Below are 16010 nucleotides of genomic sequence, written 5' to 3' on the forward strand. Positions count from 1 at the left end.
GCATCCATCTCCTTCGGGACCTCCTACAGATGGGCGATTGGATGGTCAAGCTGGACTTGAAGGACGCTTATCTTACTGTCCCAGTAGAGGACGCGTCCAGGAACCTTCTCTGTTTCTCTTGGCAGGACAGGATTTGGCGGTTCACCTGCCTCCCATTCGGCCTATCTTCAGCTCCCTGGTGTTTCACCAAGCTGATGCGTCCGGCTATGGCGTGGCTACGCAGTCGTGGAGTTCGTCTCATCGTATATCTGGACGACATTCTGGTCATGGCCCGGAATCGGTCAGTATTGCTGGATCATCTTCGCTGGACCATGGATCTTCTGTCGGATCTGGGTTTCCTCCTCAATCAGGAGAAATCTTGCCTCACCCAGTCTCACGAGATGGAGTTCTTGGGGTTTCTGGTGGATTCCACGGCAGGGACGCTCAGCCTACCTCCGGCCAAGGTTCGGTCCATACGGAAGGAGTTGTGCAAAGCCAGGTCATCTTCCCAGATCCCTTTACGCCAACTAGCCAGGATCATAGGTCTGCTGGCCTCATCTATCCAGGCGGTTTTTCCAGCCCCGCTCCACTACCGGGCTCTGCAGCGCCTGAAGATCTCCCACCTATGGGCGGGAGCTTCCTATGCGGATTGGATCTCGCTGGACGAGGAGACCAAGGAGGAACTATCGTGGTGGATCCACAATCTGCAAGCTTGGAACGGCAAGGCGATCTTCGGCCATCGTCTGGATTTCGTGGTGGATTCGGATGCCAGCCTGTCGGGCTGGGGAGCTCTCTGCGAGGGGATCACGACTGGAGGCGGTTGGTCAGAGGCCGAGGCAGGATTCCATATCAATGAGCTGGAACTGTTGGCTGGATCATTTGCGATCAAGAGCTTCACGAGAGACACGGCCAGATCCTGCATCCAACTACGCATGGACAACGTGTCAGCGGTGAGGTACATCAACGGCATGGGCGAAACGCGCTCCACCATCTTGTCTCGTTTGGCGAAGGATTTCTGGGACTACTGTCTAGACAAGGAGTTGATTGTTTTGGCGGAATATCTCCCTGGCGTCCAGAACATTCATGCGGATTGGAGTTCTCGGTATCTTTCCGATTCCAGCGACTGGCAGTAAGATCCAGCGGTGTTCCGTTCCTTAATGTCAGTCTGGGGTCCTTGCTGCATCGACCTGTTTGCTTCCCGTCTCAACTCGCAACTACAACGTTTTTACAGTTGGCGCCCGGACCCGGAAGCCAAAGCGGTGGACGCGTTTCTGCAGGATTGGTCCAGAGATCTGCTTTACGCGTTTCCTCCATTCCAGCTGATCCCCAGGACCCTGATTCAAGTGCGACGTTATTCGGCGGATCTGGTGCTGCTGGTCCCATTTTGGAACTCCCAGTCATGGTTTCCCCACCTTCTGGAGATGATGGTAGAGATCCCGTACCTGCTCCCGACATCTCAGACTCTCCTCCGAGGACCGAATCACCAACTACATCCTCTTCTCCTAGACAGATCCCTGCACCTGCTGGCATGTCGGATTTCAGGGGACAGAGATATAGGGAAAAAAAAGAGGGGATTAGTCGCAGACTCCTTGGTGTCTAGAGAGTCTGGGATATCCAGGCAGGGCGCCAAAGGGAACGGACCGTTAGGTGGTAATATGATATATCCCGGGTCCAAAAGTGTATATTTCGGGTGAATACTTATTTCTTTCTGTATGTTATTTTTTGTATTTTTTATAAATATTTATTTTTAGTATATTTTTTATTTTTATTATTTGATTCGGTTGTTGGGGAAGTGTAAGGCTGCCACAGGTGCAATGTCCAGATATAATTAATCTAAAATGGACCTGGTACAAGAAGGACAACACAAAATGAAGAAAATGACCTGTATAAGGCGCCAAATCCCTTAGAGGTAGTCAGTTGCTGATTTTAGAATAGTAAAAAAAGTAAAAAAGGAGGGGGGGGGTTTGAATGTTGAAAACAGGTGGTCATCAAAACTCGCTATAAAAAAATCCCAGATGCTTGTGTACCTCAGCAGGGTTATTAGAATGGTATAATTGAGAAAGGTATATTAAAAAGGTTTATTAAAAATGTCCCCGTTGGAACCGAAGAATTTTTTTTTAAAAAAAGATACTCTTTTTGCAAAAAATCTTCTATAAAATGCATTTTTCAAATGGAAATTTTCAAGTAAAAAACTATCAAGTAAAGAAACTCACTTCACCCAGGAGGGGCAGGGTGGGATAAAGCACATAACACCCACTCTGCTTCCTCCTGCGCCTGGGTCGCCTATAAGATCGTCTGGAAATAAACGGCAGTCACAGCTGGAACGTCTGGTAAATTTCCTCTTTATTAGCACAGGGTAGGATAAAGGTAAAGGTAGGCTCAACGCGTTTCGGGGTCACCAAGGATCCCCTTCATCAGGAGCATAAGTAAATTACAATGGTTCTCATGTATTTATATTCAAAAAGGGCGCCAAAAACCTGTTTGCAGGGCAGCAGCAGCGGGGAAAGGAAGTGATGTCACTTCCGGTATGCGTTCCAGAGTGGAGCGCACATCGGCCGGCTAAGTTAAAAGTGGTTCTGGTGTGATGACCGGGACCTGGGTGGTGAGGAGGCAGGCGCTTCAGGAGGAAGTGACATGGTTTAAAGATGAGCTCCAGCTGAGAGCGCTTGGAGCGGTGGAGAGGTTAGTTCAGGGGACCCTGGGAGGTCCCAGGAGTTTCGGGAACAGCTAGAGTCCTTTTGGAAAATGCGTGGGCCCGAGGCACCAGAAGATCTTACAGATCAGCCTGGGGATCTTGGGCTCGCTGGTGCGTGGCTAGGGACTTGGATCCCGTATCAGCGCCTGTGACGGAGATCTTACATTTCCTATCTTCTTTGTTTGACCAGGGCAAGGCTTATCGCACAATCAGCCTGTTCAGATCGGCTATTTCTGCCTCTCACCAAGGGTTTGATGGTACCCCTGCGGGACAACATCCTTTTGTATGTCGTCTCCTGCGCGGTTCTCGGATGTCTCGTCCTCCTAGGCCTAGATTTTCTGCCACTTGGGATGTCTTGTGTCCTTTCCTTTTTATCTTCTTGGCCTCAGAATGCGGACCTTTCCCTTCGGCAACTGTCGGCGAAGCTAGTCACTCTTTTGTCTGATTTCCTGCAAGCGGGTTTCAGACGTCCGGGCTTTGGACTATGATGCACGCTCGTACACCCCGGAGGGGGGTCTCCTTTGACATCTCGAGAAGGACTAAGACCCACATACGTTCGGTCGCTTATCCTGCTTTCCCGGCTTCACCGTCACTTTGCCCAGTGGCCTGCCTCAAGGAGTATGAGGCTCGCACTTCTCTGCATCGGTCACGTGAGTTCCCGCATCTTTTCCTTTCGACCATTCGTCCCTTTGCCCCAGTGACCACTCCCACGCTGGCTAGGTGGATGAAGTGGATCATGGAACTTGCGGGCGTAGACACTTCTATATTTTCGGCGCATTCCGCTAGGGGGCATCTGCTACCTCTTTGGCGGTTTCTGGCGCCAGACTGGAGGACATTTTGAAACTGGCGGACTGGTCCAGAGTCTCCACGTTCAGGGAATTTTACTTCCGTCCAGGTCCTCACGTTTTCTCGTCAATTATTGAGAATTTATCTTAACTTTGAACTTGCAATACGAGCCTCCGGGTCTTGTAATAAAATCAGGTGATTTTCCTATTTCATGACGTAAAGTCATGATTTTATTAAAGACACGGAGGAGAGTATTGCCCACCCTATGTTTTTCCCTCCCTATGTGGGTTTTAAAACAGGAACGATTTTGATTGTGTGTGTCATTTGCATATTGTTTTAACTATGAGTTTTTTCCTGAGTAGGTTTGTCGCAACCAATTGTTTGTGAATACAATGCACCAATTTGCTTCTATCATGGCTTTGTTTTTTGCCTTTTTTCAGGTTGAGATCGGCCTATTCAGTGGTATCCTTGGGTCTACATCCTGGTTCGGAGGGTCGGCAGTTTGGTTCCAGCCGATCGTGTGATGTGGACGGCTTCAGGAGATTCTTCAGCGTTGTTCCTGTTGTTCCAGTTCGCTTCCGGATGGATGGCGCTTTTGTTCCCAGGCTGTTCCGGTTCCTGGTTGGCGGTTCAGTTGGACTTTTCGGTTTGGACTTACAAAAGAAAGAGGAGGTTTTGCAGGCGGTGTGGCCTGTCAGAGGGACTATGGGGAGGGGCTGATCACATGTTTCAATATTTTTATTTGTTCTTTGCTTCTATTGGTCAGAGTAAAGAAGGAGAATAGCAATACTCGCCTCCATGTCTTTAATAAAATCATGACTTTACGTCATGAAATAGGAAAATCACCTGATTGTACACCCTGGACAACGAAGTCCCATTACAGCAAGTGGACAGAGGATATACCCGAGGACTCCCCGCACTGGCTGACTACGATTAGAAAGCCCGATTTGTGAAGGACTTACCTGCCGCTAGGCGCGGGGGTCTGATGCCATGTACTTATCTTCACATGCAGAGCAGTTTTGGGCACTTACTGATCTACTAGGGAGCAGCAGCCCAATGCCTTAAGAGCAGCGAGGCACATGGCAGACTGGATGCAGAAATAACCCCCACCGTTCACCCTTTTCTGCAATCTCCGCTCAGACAGACACAATAATGACCAGTGTGAACGCAGCCTGACAGATCCAGAGCAGAACATGGCTTGCTCTTAAGAAAACGCAGCTCTAGAGACGAGAGGCGTCTGATCAGGGACACAGGGTGGTCCCAGTAACGCGATCGAGAGCTCACCGCTGAAGATTTTCTTGGTTTCCTTATGTAGATTGGAGACGGCGATCCGCGCTGCCAGGATGGCATAGTCTGGGTACTTGGTGGTTAGCGTGGCCGCGGTTTCTGCTGCCAGCGTGTCCAGCTCCACGGTGGTGACGCCATTGTACAGCCCCTGTATGACCTTCATTGTGATCTGAGCCTGAAGACACAGAAATAATCATGAGCCCCAGGACAGAGCGGAGCATTTATAGCACAGATCCCCCCCCATCGGCAGTGTGAACACGTCCCCAATCACTGCTCGCTCACCGGATCCACAAAGTCTCCGTTCAGTCCGTAGCATAATTTCTGGATCCGGGACGTGATCTTATCGAACATGACGCGCTCCTGCTTTCCATCTGCAGAGAAAGGAGAGAAATCTATGAGGAGTCTCAGAAGGAGCCACAGGACAGCGGAGGGCACTCTTATACTGGGGGGTCCGGGGCAATGGTCAGACCTCAGAGTAAATACTGCAGATGAGGAGGTGGGGGAAGGGAGGATAATACACAGACCTGGACAGAAGCGACCCCCACCCCAAATAAGACGTCACCTTCTGAAAATGAACAGCAAGATGCGGGCGTGACACCAGACATTGCAGGGCGAGAGTCACATAACCGACACCCAAGTCATGTATGAGGGGGGTGTATAATGATATTGGGGGGGGGGGATACATCGGGTACAGAGGTGTATATAATGATATTGGGGGGATACATCAGGTACAGAGGATGATATTGGGTGGATACATCAGGTACAGGAGGTGTATGAGGGGGGGTGTATAATGATATTGGGGGATACATCAGGTACAGAGGAGTATGAGGGGGTGTATAATGATATTGGGGGATACATCAGGTACAGAGGTGTATGAGGGGGGGTATAATGATATTGGGGGATACATCAGGTACAGAGGTGTATGAGGGGGGGGGTATAATGATATTTGGGAATACATCAGGTACAGAGGTGTATGGGGGGGTGTATAATGATATTGGGGGATACATCAGGTACAGAGGAGTATGAGGGGGTGTATAATGATATTGGGGGATACATCAGGTACAGAGGTGTATGGGGGGTATATAATGATATTGGGGGGTACATCAGGTACAGAGGTGTATGAGGGGGTGTATAATGATATTGGGGGATACATCAGGTACAGAGGAGTATGAGGGGGTGTATAATGATATTGGGGGATACATCAGGTACAGAGGAGTATGAGGGGGTGTATAATGATATTGGGGGCATACATCAGGTACAGAGGTGTATGAGGGGGGTATAATGATATTGGGGGGTACATCAGGTACAGAGGTGTATGAGGGGGTGTATAATGATATTGGGGGGATACATCGGGTACAGAGGTGTATGAGGGGGGTGTATAATGATATTGGGGGATACATCAGGTACAGAGTATGAGGGGGATGTATAATGATATTGGGGGATACATCAGGTACAGAGGAGTATGAGGGGGGGTGTATAATTATATTGGGGGATACATCAGGTACAGAGGTGTATGAGGGGGTGTATAATGATATTGGGGGATACATCAGGTACAGAGGTGTATGAGGGGGTGTATAATGATATTGGGGAATACATCAGGTACAGAGGTGTATGGGGGGTATATAATGATATTGGGGGTACATCAGGTACAGAGGTGTATGAGGGGGGTGTATAATGATATTAGGGGAAACATCAGGTACAGAGGAGTATGAGGGGGTGTATAATGATATTGGGGGCATACATCAGGTACAGAGGTGTATGAGGGGGGTGTATAATGATATTGGGGGGATCCATCGGGTACAGAGGTGTATAATGATATTGGGGGATACATCAGGTACAGAGGTGTATGGGGGTATATAATGATATTGGGGGGTACATCAGGTACAGAGGTGTATGAGGGGGTGTATAATGATATTGGGGGATACATCGGGTACAGAGGTGTATGAGGGGGTGTATAATGATATTGGGGGGATACATCAGGTACAGAGGTGTATGAGGGGGTGTATAATGATATTGGGGGGATACATCAGGTACAGAGGTGTATGAGGGGGTGTATAATGATATTGGGGGGATACATCAGGTACAGAGGTGTATGAGGGGGGTGTATAATGATATTGGGGGGTACATCAGGTACAGAGGTGTATGAGGGGGGTGTATAATGATATTGGGGGGTACATCAGTTACAGAGGTGTATGAGGGGGTGTATAATGATATTGGGGGGTACATCAGGTACAGAGGTGTATGAGGGGGTGTATAATGATATTAGGGGGGATACATCAGGTACAGAGGTGTATAAGAGGGGTGTATAATGATATTGGGGGGGTACATCGGGTACAGAGGTGTATGAGGGGGTGTATAATGATATTGGGGGGATACATCAGGTACAGAGGTGTATGAGGGGGTGTATAATGATATTGGGGGGATACATCAGGTACAGAGGTGTATGAGGGGGTGTATAATGATATTGGGGGATACATCGGGTACAGAGGTGTATGAGGGGGTGTATAATGATATTGGGGGGATACATCAGGTACAGAGGTGTATGAGGGGGTGTATAATGATATTGGGGGAATACATCAGGTACAGGTGTATGAGGGGGTGTATAATGATATTAGGGGGGATACATCAGGTACAGAGGTGTATAAGAGGGGTGTATAATGATATTGGGGGGGTACATAGGTGTATGAGGGGGTGTATAATGATATTGGGGAATACATCAGGTACAGAGGTGTATGAGGGGGTATAATGATATTGGGGGAATACATCAGGTACAGGTGTATGAGGGGGTGTATAATGATATTGGGGGGATACATCAGGTACAGAGGTGTATGAGGGGGGTGTATAATGATATTGGGGGGATACATCAGGTACAGAGGTGTATGAGGGGGGTGTATAATGATATTGGGGGGATCCATCGGGTACAGAGGTGTATAATGATATTGGGGGGTACATCAGGTACAGAGGTGTATGAGGGGGTATATAATGATATTGGGGGATACATCAGGTACAGAGATGTATGAGGGGGTGTATAATGATATTGGGGGATCCATCGGGTACAGAGGTGTATAATGATATTGGGGGGTACATCAGGTACAGAGGTGTATGAGGGGGTATATAATGATATTGGGGGAATACATCAGGTACAGGTGTATGAGGGGGTGTATAATGATATTGGGGGGATCCATCAGGTACAGAGGTGTATAAGGGGTGTATATAATGATATTGGGGGGTACATCAGGTACAGAGGTGTATGAGGGGGTGTATAATGATATTGGGGGGATACATCAGGTGCAGAGGTGTATGAGGGGGTGTATAATGATATTGGGGGATACATCAGGTACAGAGATGTATGAGGGGGTGTATAATGATATTGGGGGGATCCATCAGGTACAGAGGTGTATAAGGGGGGTGTATAATGATATTGGGGGGATACGTCAGGTACAGAGGTGTATAAGGGGGGTGTATAATGATATTGGGGGGTACATCAGGTACAGAGGTGTATGAGGGGGTGTATAATGATATTGGGGGATACATCAGGTACAGGTGTATGAGGGGGTGTATAATGAATACATAAGGTACAGGTGTATGAGGGGGTGTATAATGATATTAGGGGGGATACATCAGGTACAGGTGTATGAGGGGGTGTATAATGATATTAGGGGGGATACATCAGGTACAGAGGTGTATAAGAGGGGTGTATAATGATATTGGCGGGGTACATAGGTGTATGAGGGGGTGTATAATGATATTGGGGGGATACATCAGGTACAGAGGTGTATGAGGGGGGTATAATGATATTGGGGAATACATCAGGTACAGAGGTGTATGAGGGTGTATAATGATATTAGGGGGGATACATCAGGTACAGAGGTGTATGAGGGGGTGTATAATGATATTGGGGGATACATCAGGTACAGAGGTGTATGAGGGGGTGTATAATGATATTGGGGGATACATCAGGTACAGAGGTGTATGAGGGGGTGTATAATGATATTGGGGGATACATCAGGTACAGAGGTGTATGGGGGGTATATAATGATATTGGGGGGTACATCAGGTACAGAGGTGCATGAGGGGGTGTATAATGATATTGGGGGTACATCAGGTACAGAGGTGTATGAGGGGGTGTATAATGATATTGGGGGATACATCAGGTACAGAGGTGTATGAGGGGGTGTATAATGATATTGGGGGGGATACATCAGGTACAGAGGTGTATGAGGGGGTGTATAATGATATTGGGGGGATACATCGGGTACAGAGGTGTATGAGGGGGTGTATAATGATATTGGGGGGATCCATCGGGTACAGAGGTGTATAATGATATTGGGGGGTACATCAGGTACAGAGGTGTATGAGGGGGTATATAATGATATTGGGGGATACATCAGGTACAGAGATGAATGTGGGGGTGTATAATGATATTGGGGGGATCCATCGGGTACAGAGGTGTATAATGATATTGGGGGGTACATCAGGTACAGACGTGTATGAGGGGGTATATAATGATATTGGGGGAATACATCAGGTACAGGTGTATGAGGGGTACATCAGGTGCAGAGGTGTATGAGGGGGTGTATAATGATATTGGGGGATACATCAGGTACAGAGATGTATGAGGGGGTGTATAATGATATTGGGGGCATACATCGGGTACAGAGGTGTATAATGATATTGGGGGGATCCATCAGGTACAGAGGTGTATAAGGGGGTGTATAATGATATTGGGGGGATACGTCAGGTACAGAGGTGTATAAGGGGGGTGTATAATGATATTGGGGGGATACGTCAGGTACAGAGGTGTATAATGATATTGGGGGGGATACATCGGGTACAGAGGTGTATGAGGGGGTGTATAATGATATTGGGGGATACATCGGGTACAGAGGTGTATAATGATATTGGGGGGTACATCAGGTACAGAGGTGTATGAGGGGGTGTATAATGATATTGGGGGATACATCAGGGACAGAGGTGTATGAGGGATGTATAATGATATTGGGGGGATACATCAGGGACAGAGGTGTATGAGGGGGTGTATAATGATATTGGGGGGATACATCAGGTACAGAGGTGTATGAGGGGGTGTATAATGATATTAGGGGGATACATTAGGTACAGAGGTGTATAATGATATGGGGGGGTACATCAGGTACAGAGGTGTATGAGGGGGGTGTATAATGATATGGGGGGGTACATCAGGTACAGAGGTGTATGAGGGGGGTGTATAATGATATGGGGGGGGGTACATCAGGTACAGAGGTGTATGAGGGGGGTGTATAATGATATGGGGGGGGGGGTACATCAGGTACAGAGGTGTATGAGGGGGGTGTATAATGATATGGGGGGGGGTACATCAGGTACAGAGGTGTATGAGGGGGTGTATAATGATATTGGGGGGGGATACATCAGGTACAGAGGTGTATGAGGGGGTGTAGAATGATATTTTGGGTGTGGAGATGAATTAGACCATATGATGACACCCGTGGACCGGTCTCAGGGCAGCAGATGAAGGATACAATACTTGGGGGGGGGGGGTTATCTCTGGGTCCTCATTACACTTTTGGCAGATATGAGGTAAATATCGGCGTCTGCTGCGGGATGAGACTAGTCGTACAGGTGACATGAGGTAAATGTGGGCTCCTCACCTCTCTTGATGACGTGCATTGTGCTCCACAGACCTCACGACGCTTTCCCCTCACAGAATTCTCCTCAGAAGTGAAATGAGCGCGAACTGGCACAAACAAAAAGTCCCGCCAAAGCCGGCAGAGTGACGTCATGAGCTACGGGGGGCGTGGCTTGTTGAAGGGCTCGAGTCGTTACTGTTGCGACTGTGGCCTGAAAGGCCGTCGAGGCCCCGCCCCAACTTCTGGCGGGAACGGTTAGTGACCTGCGCCTGCGCCTGCGCGCGCTCTAGTGACCGGAAACCAGGGTGACATCTGTCTTCATGAGGCCGCCATCTTATTGGAGGCAAGTCAAATGAGGTGACATCTCAGAAGTGTCGCTGATAATAGACTTAGGAGCAGTTTATGTCACACGAAGAGTTTGAGCTGATTTTTTTGTTTGTTTTTAATAACCGCATCTTATTTGCTAGGTGTGAACATTCCCCTAGGTCAGGGATCAGCAACCTTCGGCACTCCAGCTGCTGTAAAACTACAACTCCCAGCATGCAAACATACTCGGCTGTGCTTATAACTCCCTTAGAAGTGAATGGAGCATTCTGGGAGTTGTAGTTTCTGAACAGCTGGAGTGCCAGAGGTTGCTGATCCCTGCCCTAGGTGATTAAGGTATTTGTATATCAGGTGTGACCGCAGCCCCTCCCTCACAGTAATTTAAAACTTGAAAAAAAAATAAAAAAATTTACAAGTAAAGCTGCATTGTGTCCTGGCTCCTCACACCGCGGCCTACAAGCGTTGTGTTCTGGCTCCTCCCACCGCAGCCTACAAGCGTTGTGTCCTGGCTCCTCCCACCGCGGCCTACAAGCGCTGTGTCCTGGCTCCTCCCACCGCGGCCTACAAGCGTTGTGTTCTGGCTTCTCCCACCGCAGCCTACAAGCGTTGTGTCCTGGCTCCTCACACCGCGGCCTACAAGCGTTGTGTTCTGGCTCCTCCCACCGCAGCCTACAAGCGTTGTGTCCTGGCTCCTCCCACCGCGGCCTACAAGCGCTGTGTCCTGGCTCCTCCCACCGCGGCCTACAAGCGTTGTGTACTGGCTCCTCCCACCGCAGCCTACAAGCGTTGTGTCCCGCCTCCTCCCACAGCGGCCTACAAGCGCTGTGTCCTGGCTCCTCCCACCGCGGCCTACAAGCGTTGTGTCCTGGCTCCTCCCACCGTGGCCTACAAGCGTTGTGTCCTGGCTCCTCCCACCGTGGCCTACAAGCGCTGTGTCCTTGCTCCTCCCACCGCGGCCTACAAGCGTTGTGTCCCGGCTCCTCCCACCGCGGCCTACAAGCGTTGTGTCCTGGATCCTCCCACCAGGGCCTACAAGCGTTGTGTCCCGGCTCCTCCCACCAGGGCCTACAAGCGTTGTGTCCTGGCTCCTCCCGCCGCGGCCTACAAGCGTTGTGTCCCGGCTGCTCCCGCCGCGGCCTACAAGCGTTGTGTCCTGGCTCCTCACACCGCGGCCTACAAGCGTTGTGTCCCGGCTCCTCCCACCGCGGCCTACAAGCGTTGTGTCCCGGCTCCTCCCACCGTGGCCTACAAGCGTTGTGTCCCGGCTCCTCCCACCGTGGCCTACAAGCGTTGTGTCCTGGCTCCTCCCGCCGCGGCCTACAAGCGTTGTGTCCTGGCTCCTCACACCGCGGCCTACAAGCGTTGTGTCCCGGCTCCTCCCACCGCGGCCTACAAGCGTTGTGTCCCGGCTCCTCCCACCGTGGCCTACAAGCGTTGTGTCCCGGCTCCTCCCACCGTGGCCTACAAGCGTTGTGTCCCGGCTCCTCCCACCGTGGCCTACAAGCGTTGTGTCCTGGCTCCTCCCACCGCGGCCTACAAGCGCTGTGTCCTGGCTCCTCCCACCGTGGCCTACAAGCGTTGTGTCCTGGCTCCTCCCACTGCGGCCTACAAGCGTTGTGTCCCGGCTCGTCCCACCGCGGCCTACAAGCGTTGTGTCCTGGCTCCTCCCACCGTGGCCTAAAAGCGTTGTGTCCTGGCTCGTCCCACCGCGGCCTACAAGCGTTGTGTCCTGGCTTCTCCCACCGCGGCCTACAAGCGTTGTGTCCTGGCTCCTCCCGCCGCGGCCTACAAGCGTTGTGTCCCGGCTCCTCCCGCCGCGGCCTACAAGCGTTATGTCCCGGCTCCTCCCACCGCAGCCTACAAGCGTTGTGTCCTGGCTCCTCCCACTGCGGCCTACAAGCGTTGTGTCCTGGCTTCTCCCACCGCGGCCTACAAGCGTTGTGTCCTGGCTCCTCCCACCGTGGCCTACAAGCGTTGTGTCCCGGCTCCTCCCGCCGCGGCCTACAAGCGTTGTGTCCCGGCTCCTCCCGCCGCGGCCTACAAGAGTTGTGTCCTGGCTGCTCCCATCGTGGCCTACAAGCGTTGTGTCCCGGCTCCTCCCACCGCGGCCTACAAGCGTTGTGTCCCGGCTCCTTCCGCCGCGGCCTACAAGCGTTGTGTCCTGGCTCCTCCCACCAGGGCCAACAAGTGTTGTGTCCCGGCTCCTCCCACCGCGGCCTACAAGCGTTGTGTCCCGGCTCCTTCCGCCGCGGCCTACAAGCGTTGTGTCCCGGCTCCTCCCGCTGCGGCCTACAAGCGTTGTGTCCCGGCTCCTCCCACCGTGGCCTACAAGCGTTGTGTCCCGGCTCCTCCCACCGTGGCCTACAAGCGTTGTGTCCCGACTCCTCCCGCCGCGGCCTACAAGCGTTGTGTCCCGACTCCTCCCGCCGCGGCCTACAAGCGTTGTGTCCCGGCTCCTCCCACCACGGCCTACAAGGGTTGTGTCCTGGCTCCTCCCACCACGGCCTACAAGCCTTGTGTCCCGGCTCCTCCCACCGCAGCCTACAAGGGTTGTGTCCTGGCTCCTCCCACCGCGGCCTACAAGCGCTGTGTCCCGGCTCCTCCCACCGCGCATTGTAAATGTGTATTCACACCAGCAGGTTTTGTTCAGGTCTTTATACAGTTTTTGAAGCCTAAACCAAGTGAGAAACCGCACGGCCGCGTCCACTTCCGGAAATATAACTCAAAATCTGCGTTTCTGCTCTATTTTTATAGCGTTTTGCGTTTGAAGTGTTTTTTTTGGGTGTGGATTTTAGGGAGTCTCCACGAGGAATCCGCAGCGGTAATGAACAGGAGGCTACGGGTTATTATCAGTCCACGCGGGTCTCGGCGCAGACCTGCCATAGAGAATAGTGGCCGGCGGTGCACGGGGTGGAGGGCGACATCGCGGATCGCAGCTTCCTTGAAACTACTATGGCTGCAGAATCCGCGCACGACTTACTGACACCGCCGTTACTGTAAGGCGCTGCCCGCACCCCTGCGGCGTGGACGGACCGCGAGAGAAGACAGAACATCCGCTGTGTGAACGAGGCCGCATATCCATCCCGCCTGGAATCTCTATTATATCAGTTTGTGTCACGGATTTCACCCTTTGCAGGAACGTCTGGCGGTTTTTGCTGCGGCCGTGCGCTGAGAAATGAAAGCTGGAATCTGATTGGTTGCTTTGGGCAACTCCACCAGTTCTCCCAGTTTAAAAAATCTCCCCCTTAATTTTTGGGTCGCCTTTGACGTGTTTTTTTCTGGAAATCTGCCGGCTCCAGATAATAACGGAAAGTGTGCGGAATGCGAAGCGCCGGACGCACAGGCGGCTCCATAAAAACATGTTTAGAACAAAAATTTTAAAGAAAGCCCAAAAAAAAAACTACATGCGGTTTTTATAGCATCGAAGCCTCCCGCACAAGAAGGTGTGCTGCGGAGCGCAATGCACGGGCGCCAACCGTGGGCCAGCCGCATGCAGATCGCGACCCCATTCACTTGTATGGGGTCCGCGATCCTTCCGTTCCGCAAAAATATAGAGCAAGTTCTATCTTTTTGACGGCTCCGTAATGCTTTAGTAGGGTTCCGTCCCGCGTCTCCGGATTTGCGGACACCCCCTCCTCCAGCTGAGTCCAGCGCGTCCACCTGACTTCCGGCGCAGCTACATCACTTCCGGGTATAGAAAAGTGTCAGAACAGCGGCCCCCGATAGAACAGTCCTATCTTTTTCTGTAATGCAAACAATAGGACAGGTTCTATTTTTTCCGCTACGGCCATACGGAGACGTAACGCACACTTACTATTTCCGTTTTTTGCGGCCCCTTTTAAGTGAATGCTTCCGCCTACAAGCCGCAAAAAAATAAAAACAGACACGGAAACAAAATCCGTTCGTGTGCATGAGCCCTGAGACCCATGATAGCCTGGGTGTTAAGGGGTTAAAGGGTTTTCTGTAGTCAGTTCTGCACCTTCCTAATATGCCTCCGTCATTAAAAGACCTCTGCTTGCTGTGAGCCATGCCTTCTCTGGTACACAGGAGACCCCTGCATGTTATATCATCCCCCGTTTTCTGCCGTGTAAGTAAAGGGTTAACCAGCCCGCACAGGTTACTCACCAGCCATGACGCTCTCCTCATTATCCGGAATTTTCAATTTCCCGCCCTGACCCCAGCAGCTGCAGACTGGGGCCGCCCTCAGATTAGGAGGGGGGGGGGGGACGACAGCTGCCGAGCGCCGGAAAGAAGCGTAAGCTCCTCTGCCAGACCCCGAGATGCATCATGTCTTATGCTCCAGTCACTATTCTGTTGTTAAACCTGGTCTGCTACTCTAGTCACATCCAGAGCTGCAGTCTATTCCTTTAAACGTGATCTTGTACTCCAGTCACATCCAGAGCTGCAGTCTATTCCTTTAAACGTGATCTTGTACTCCAGTCACATCCAGAGCTGCAGTCTATTCTTTTACACCTAGTCTCTTACTCCAGTCACATCCAGAGCTGTGTGCAGAGTTCTGCTGTTACATGTGGTGTTGCACTCCAGTCACATCCAGAACTACAGTCTATTATTTTACACCTGGTCTTCTACTCCAGTCACATCCAGAGCTGCATTCAGAGTTATGCTATTACATGTCACTATTTTACCTGCAGGAACATACAGTTTTCTATAGATGGCATTGTAGGAACATCAAAACCACTCCAGTCTGAACATGGCCTTAGAGGGGCAGGCTGAAGCCCCTCAACCCGCCATCCATATGACTGTGGTTCTAATCCTGCACATTGTCCGATGTGACTGCTACACCGCACTATAGCCAGCAGGGGACACAGCGTATGGATGGTGGGCGTCTACCAACAGTCCTTATTATAGACCCGTCCGATACAGAGCACCAAAGCCCCAGCAGAAAGTCTAATAAAATTCTGCTTGCAGCCACCACTAGGGGGAGCTCACTATAAAGATCAAAGTGTAACCTGTATATAGTGAGCTCCCCCTAGTGGTGTCTGTATAATCAGGTGATTTTCCTATTTCATGACGTAAAGTCATGATTTTATTAAAGACACGGAGGCGAGTATTGCTATTCTCCTTCTTTACTCTGACCAATAGCAGCAAAGATAAAAAATAAATATTGAACATTTGAACAGCCCCTCCCCATAGTCCCAGTATAACAGGCCACTCCGCCTGCAAATCCTCCTCTTTCTTTGTAACTCAAGTCCGAACATCCAACAGAACCGGAAAAACCAAGAGTCCCAGAACATCATGGAACAACAACCGCCTTCCATCCGGAAGCGAAACGGGAAGAGCCGGAAACAGCG

General features: G+C 50.9%; 1 protein-coding gene and 1 long non-coding RNA gene across 2 annotated transcripts in view; one reads left to right on the forward strand and one right to left on the reverse strand.

Moving 5' to 3' along the window:
* Positions 1–4735, forward strand: part of LOC122945043 — a 67464-nt gene extending 62729 nt beyond the window's left edge. The window contains exon 3 of the long non-coding RNA XR_006391082.1: positions 3901–4735. This is a non-coding gene — a long non-coding RNA (uncharacterized LOC122945043). The remainder of the gene's footprint in view (positions 1–3900) is intronic.
* RRM1 (ribonucleotide reductase catalytic subunit M1) overlaps positions 1–10621 on the reverse strand; it is a 33245-nt gene extending 22624 nt beyond the window's left edge. The window contains exons 1-3 of the mRNA XM_044303851.1: positions 10396–10621; positions 5030–5118; positions 4745–4922 (exon numbers count right to left, since the gene is read on the reverse strand). Coding sequence (XP_044159786.1) covers positions 4745–4922; positions 5030–5118; positions 10396–10414 — 286 coding nt within the window. The 5' untranslated portion in view covers positions 10415–10621. The remainder of the gene's footprint in view (positions 1–4744; positions 4923–5029; positions 5119–10395) is intronic.
* Positions 10622–16010: the final 5389 nt, after the last annotated feature.

Source organism: Bufo gargarizans, chromosome 1, assembly GCF_014858855.1.
Source record: "Bufo gargarizans isolate SCDJY-AF-19 chromosome 1, ASM1485885v1, whole genome shotgun sequence".
Lineage (NCBI taxonomy): Eukaryota > Metazoa > Chordata > Amphibia > Anura > Bufonidae > Bufo > Bufo gargarizans.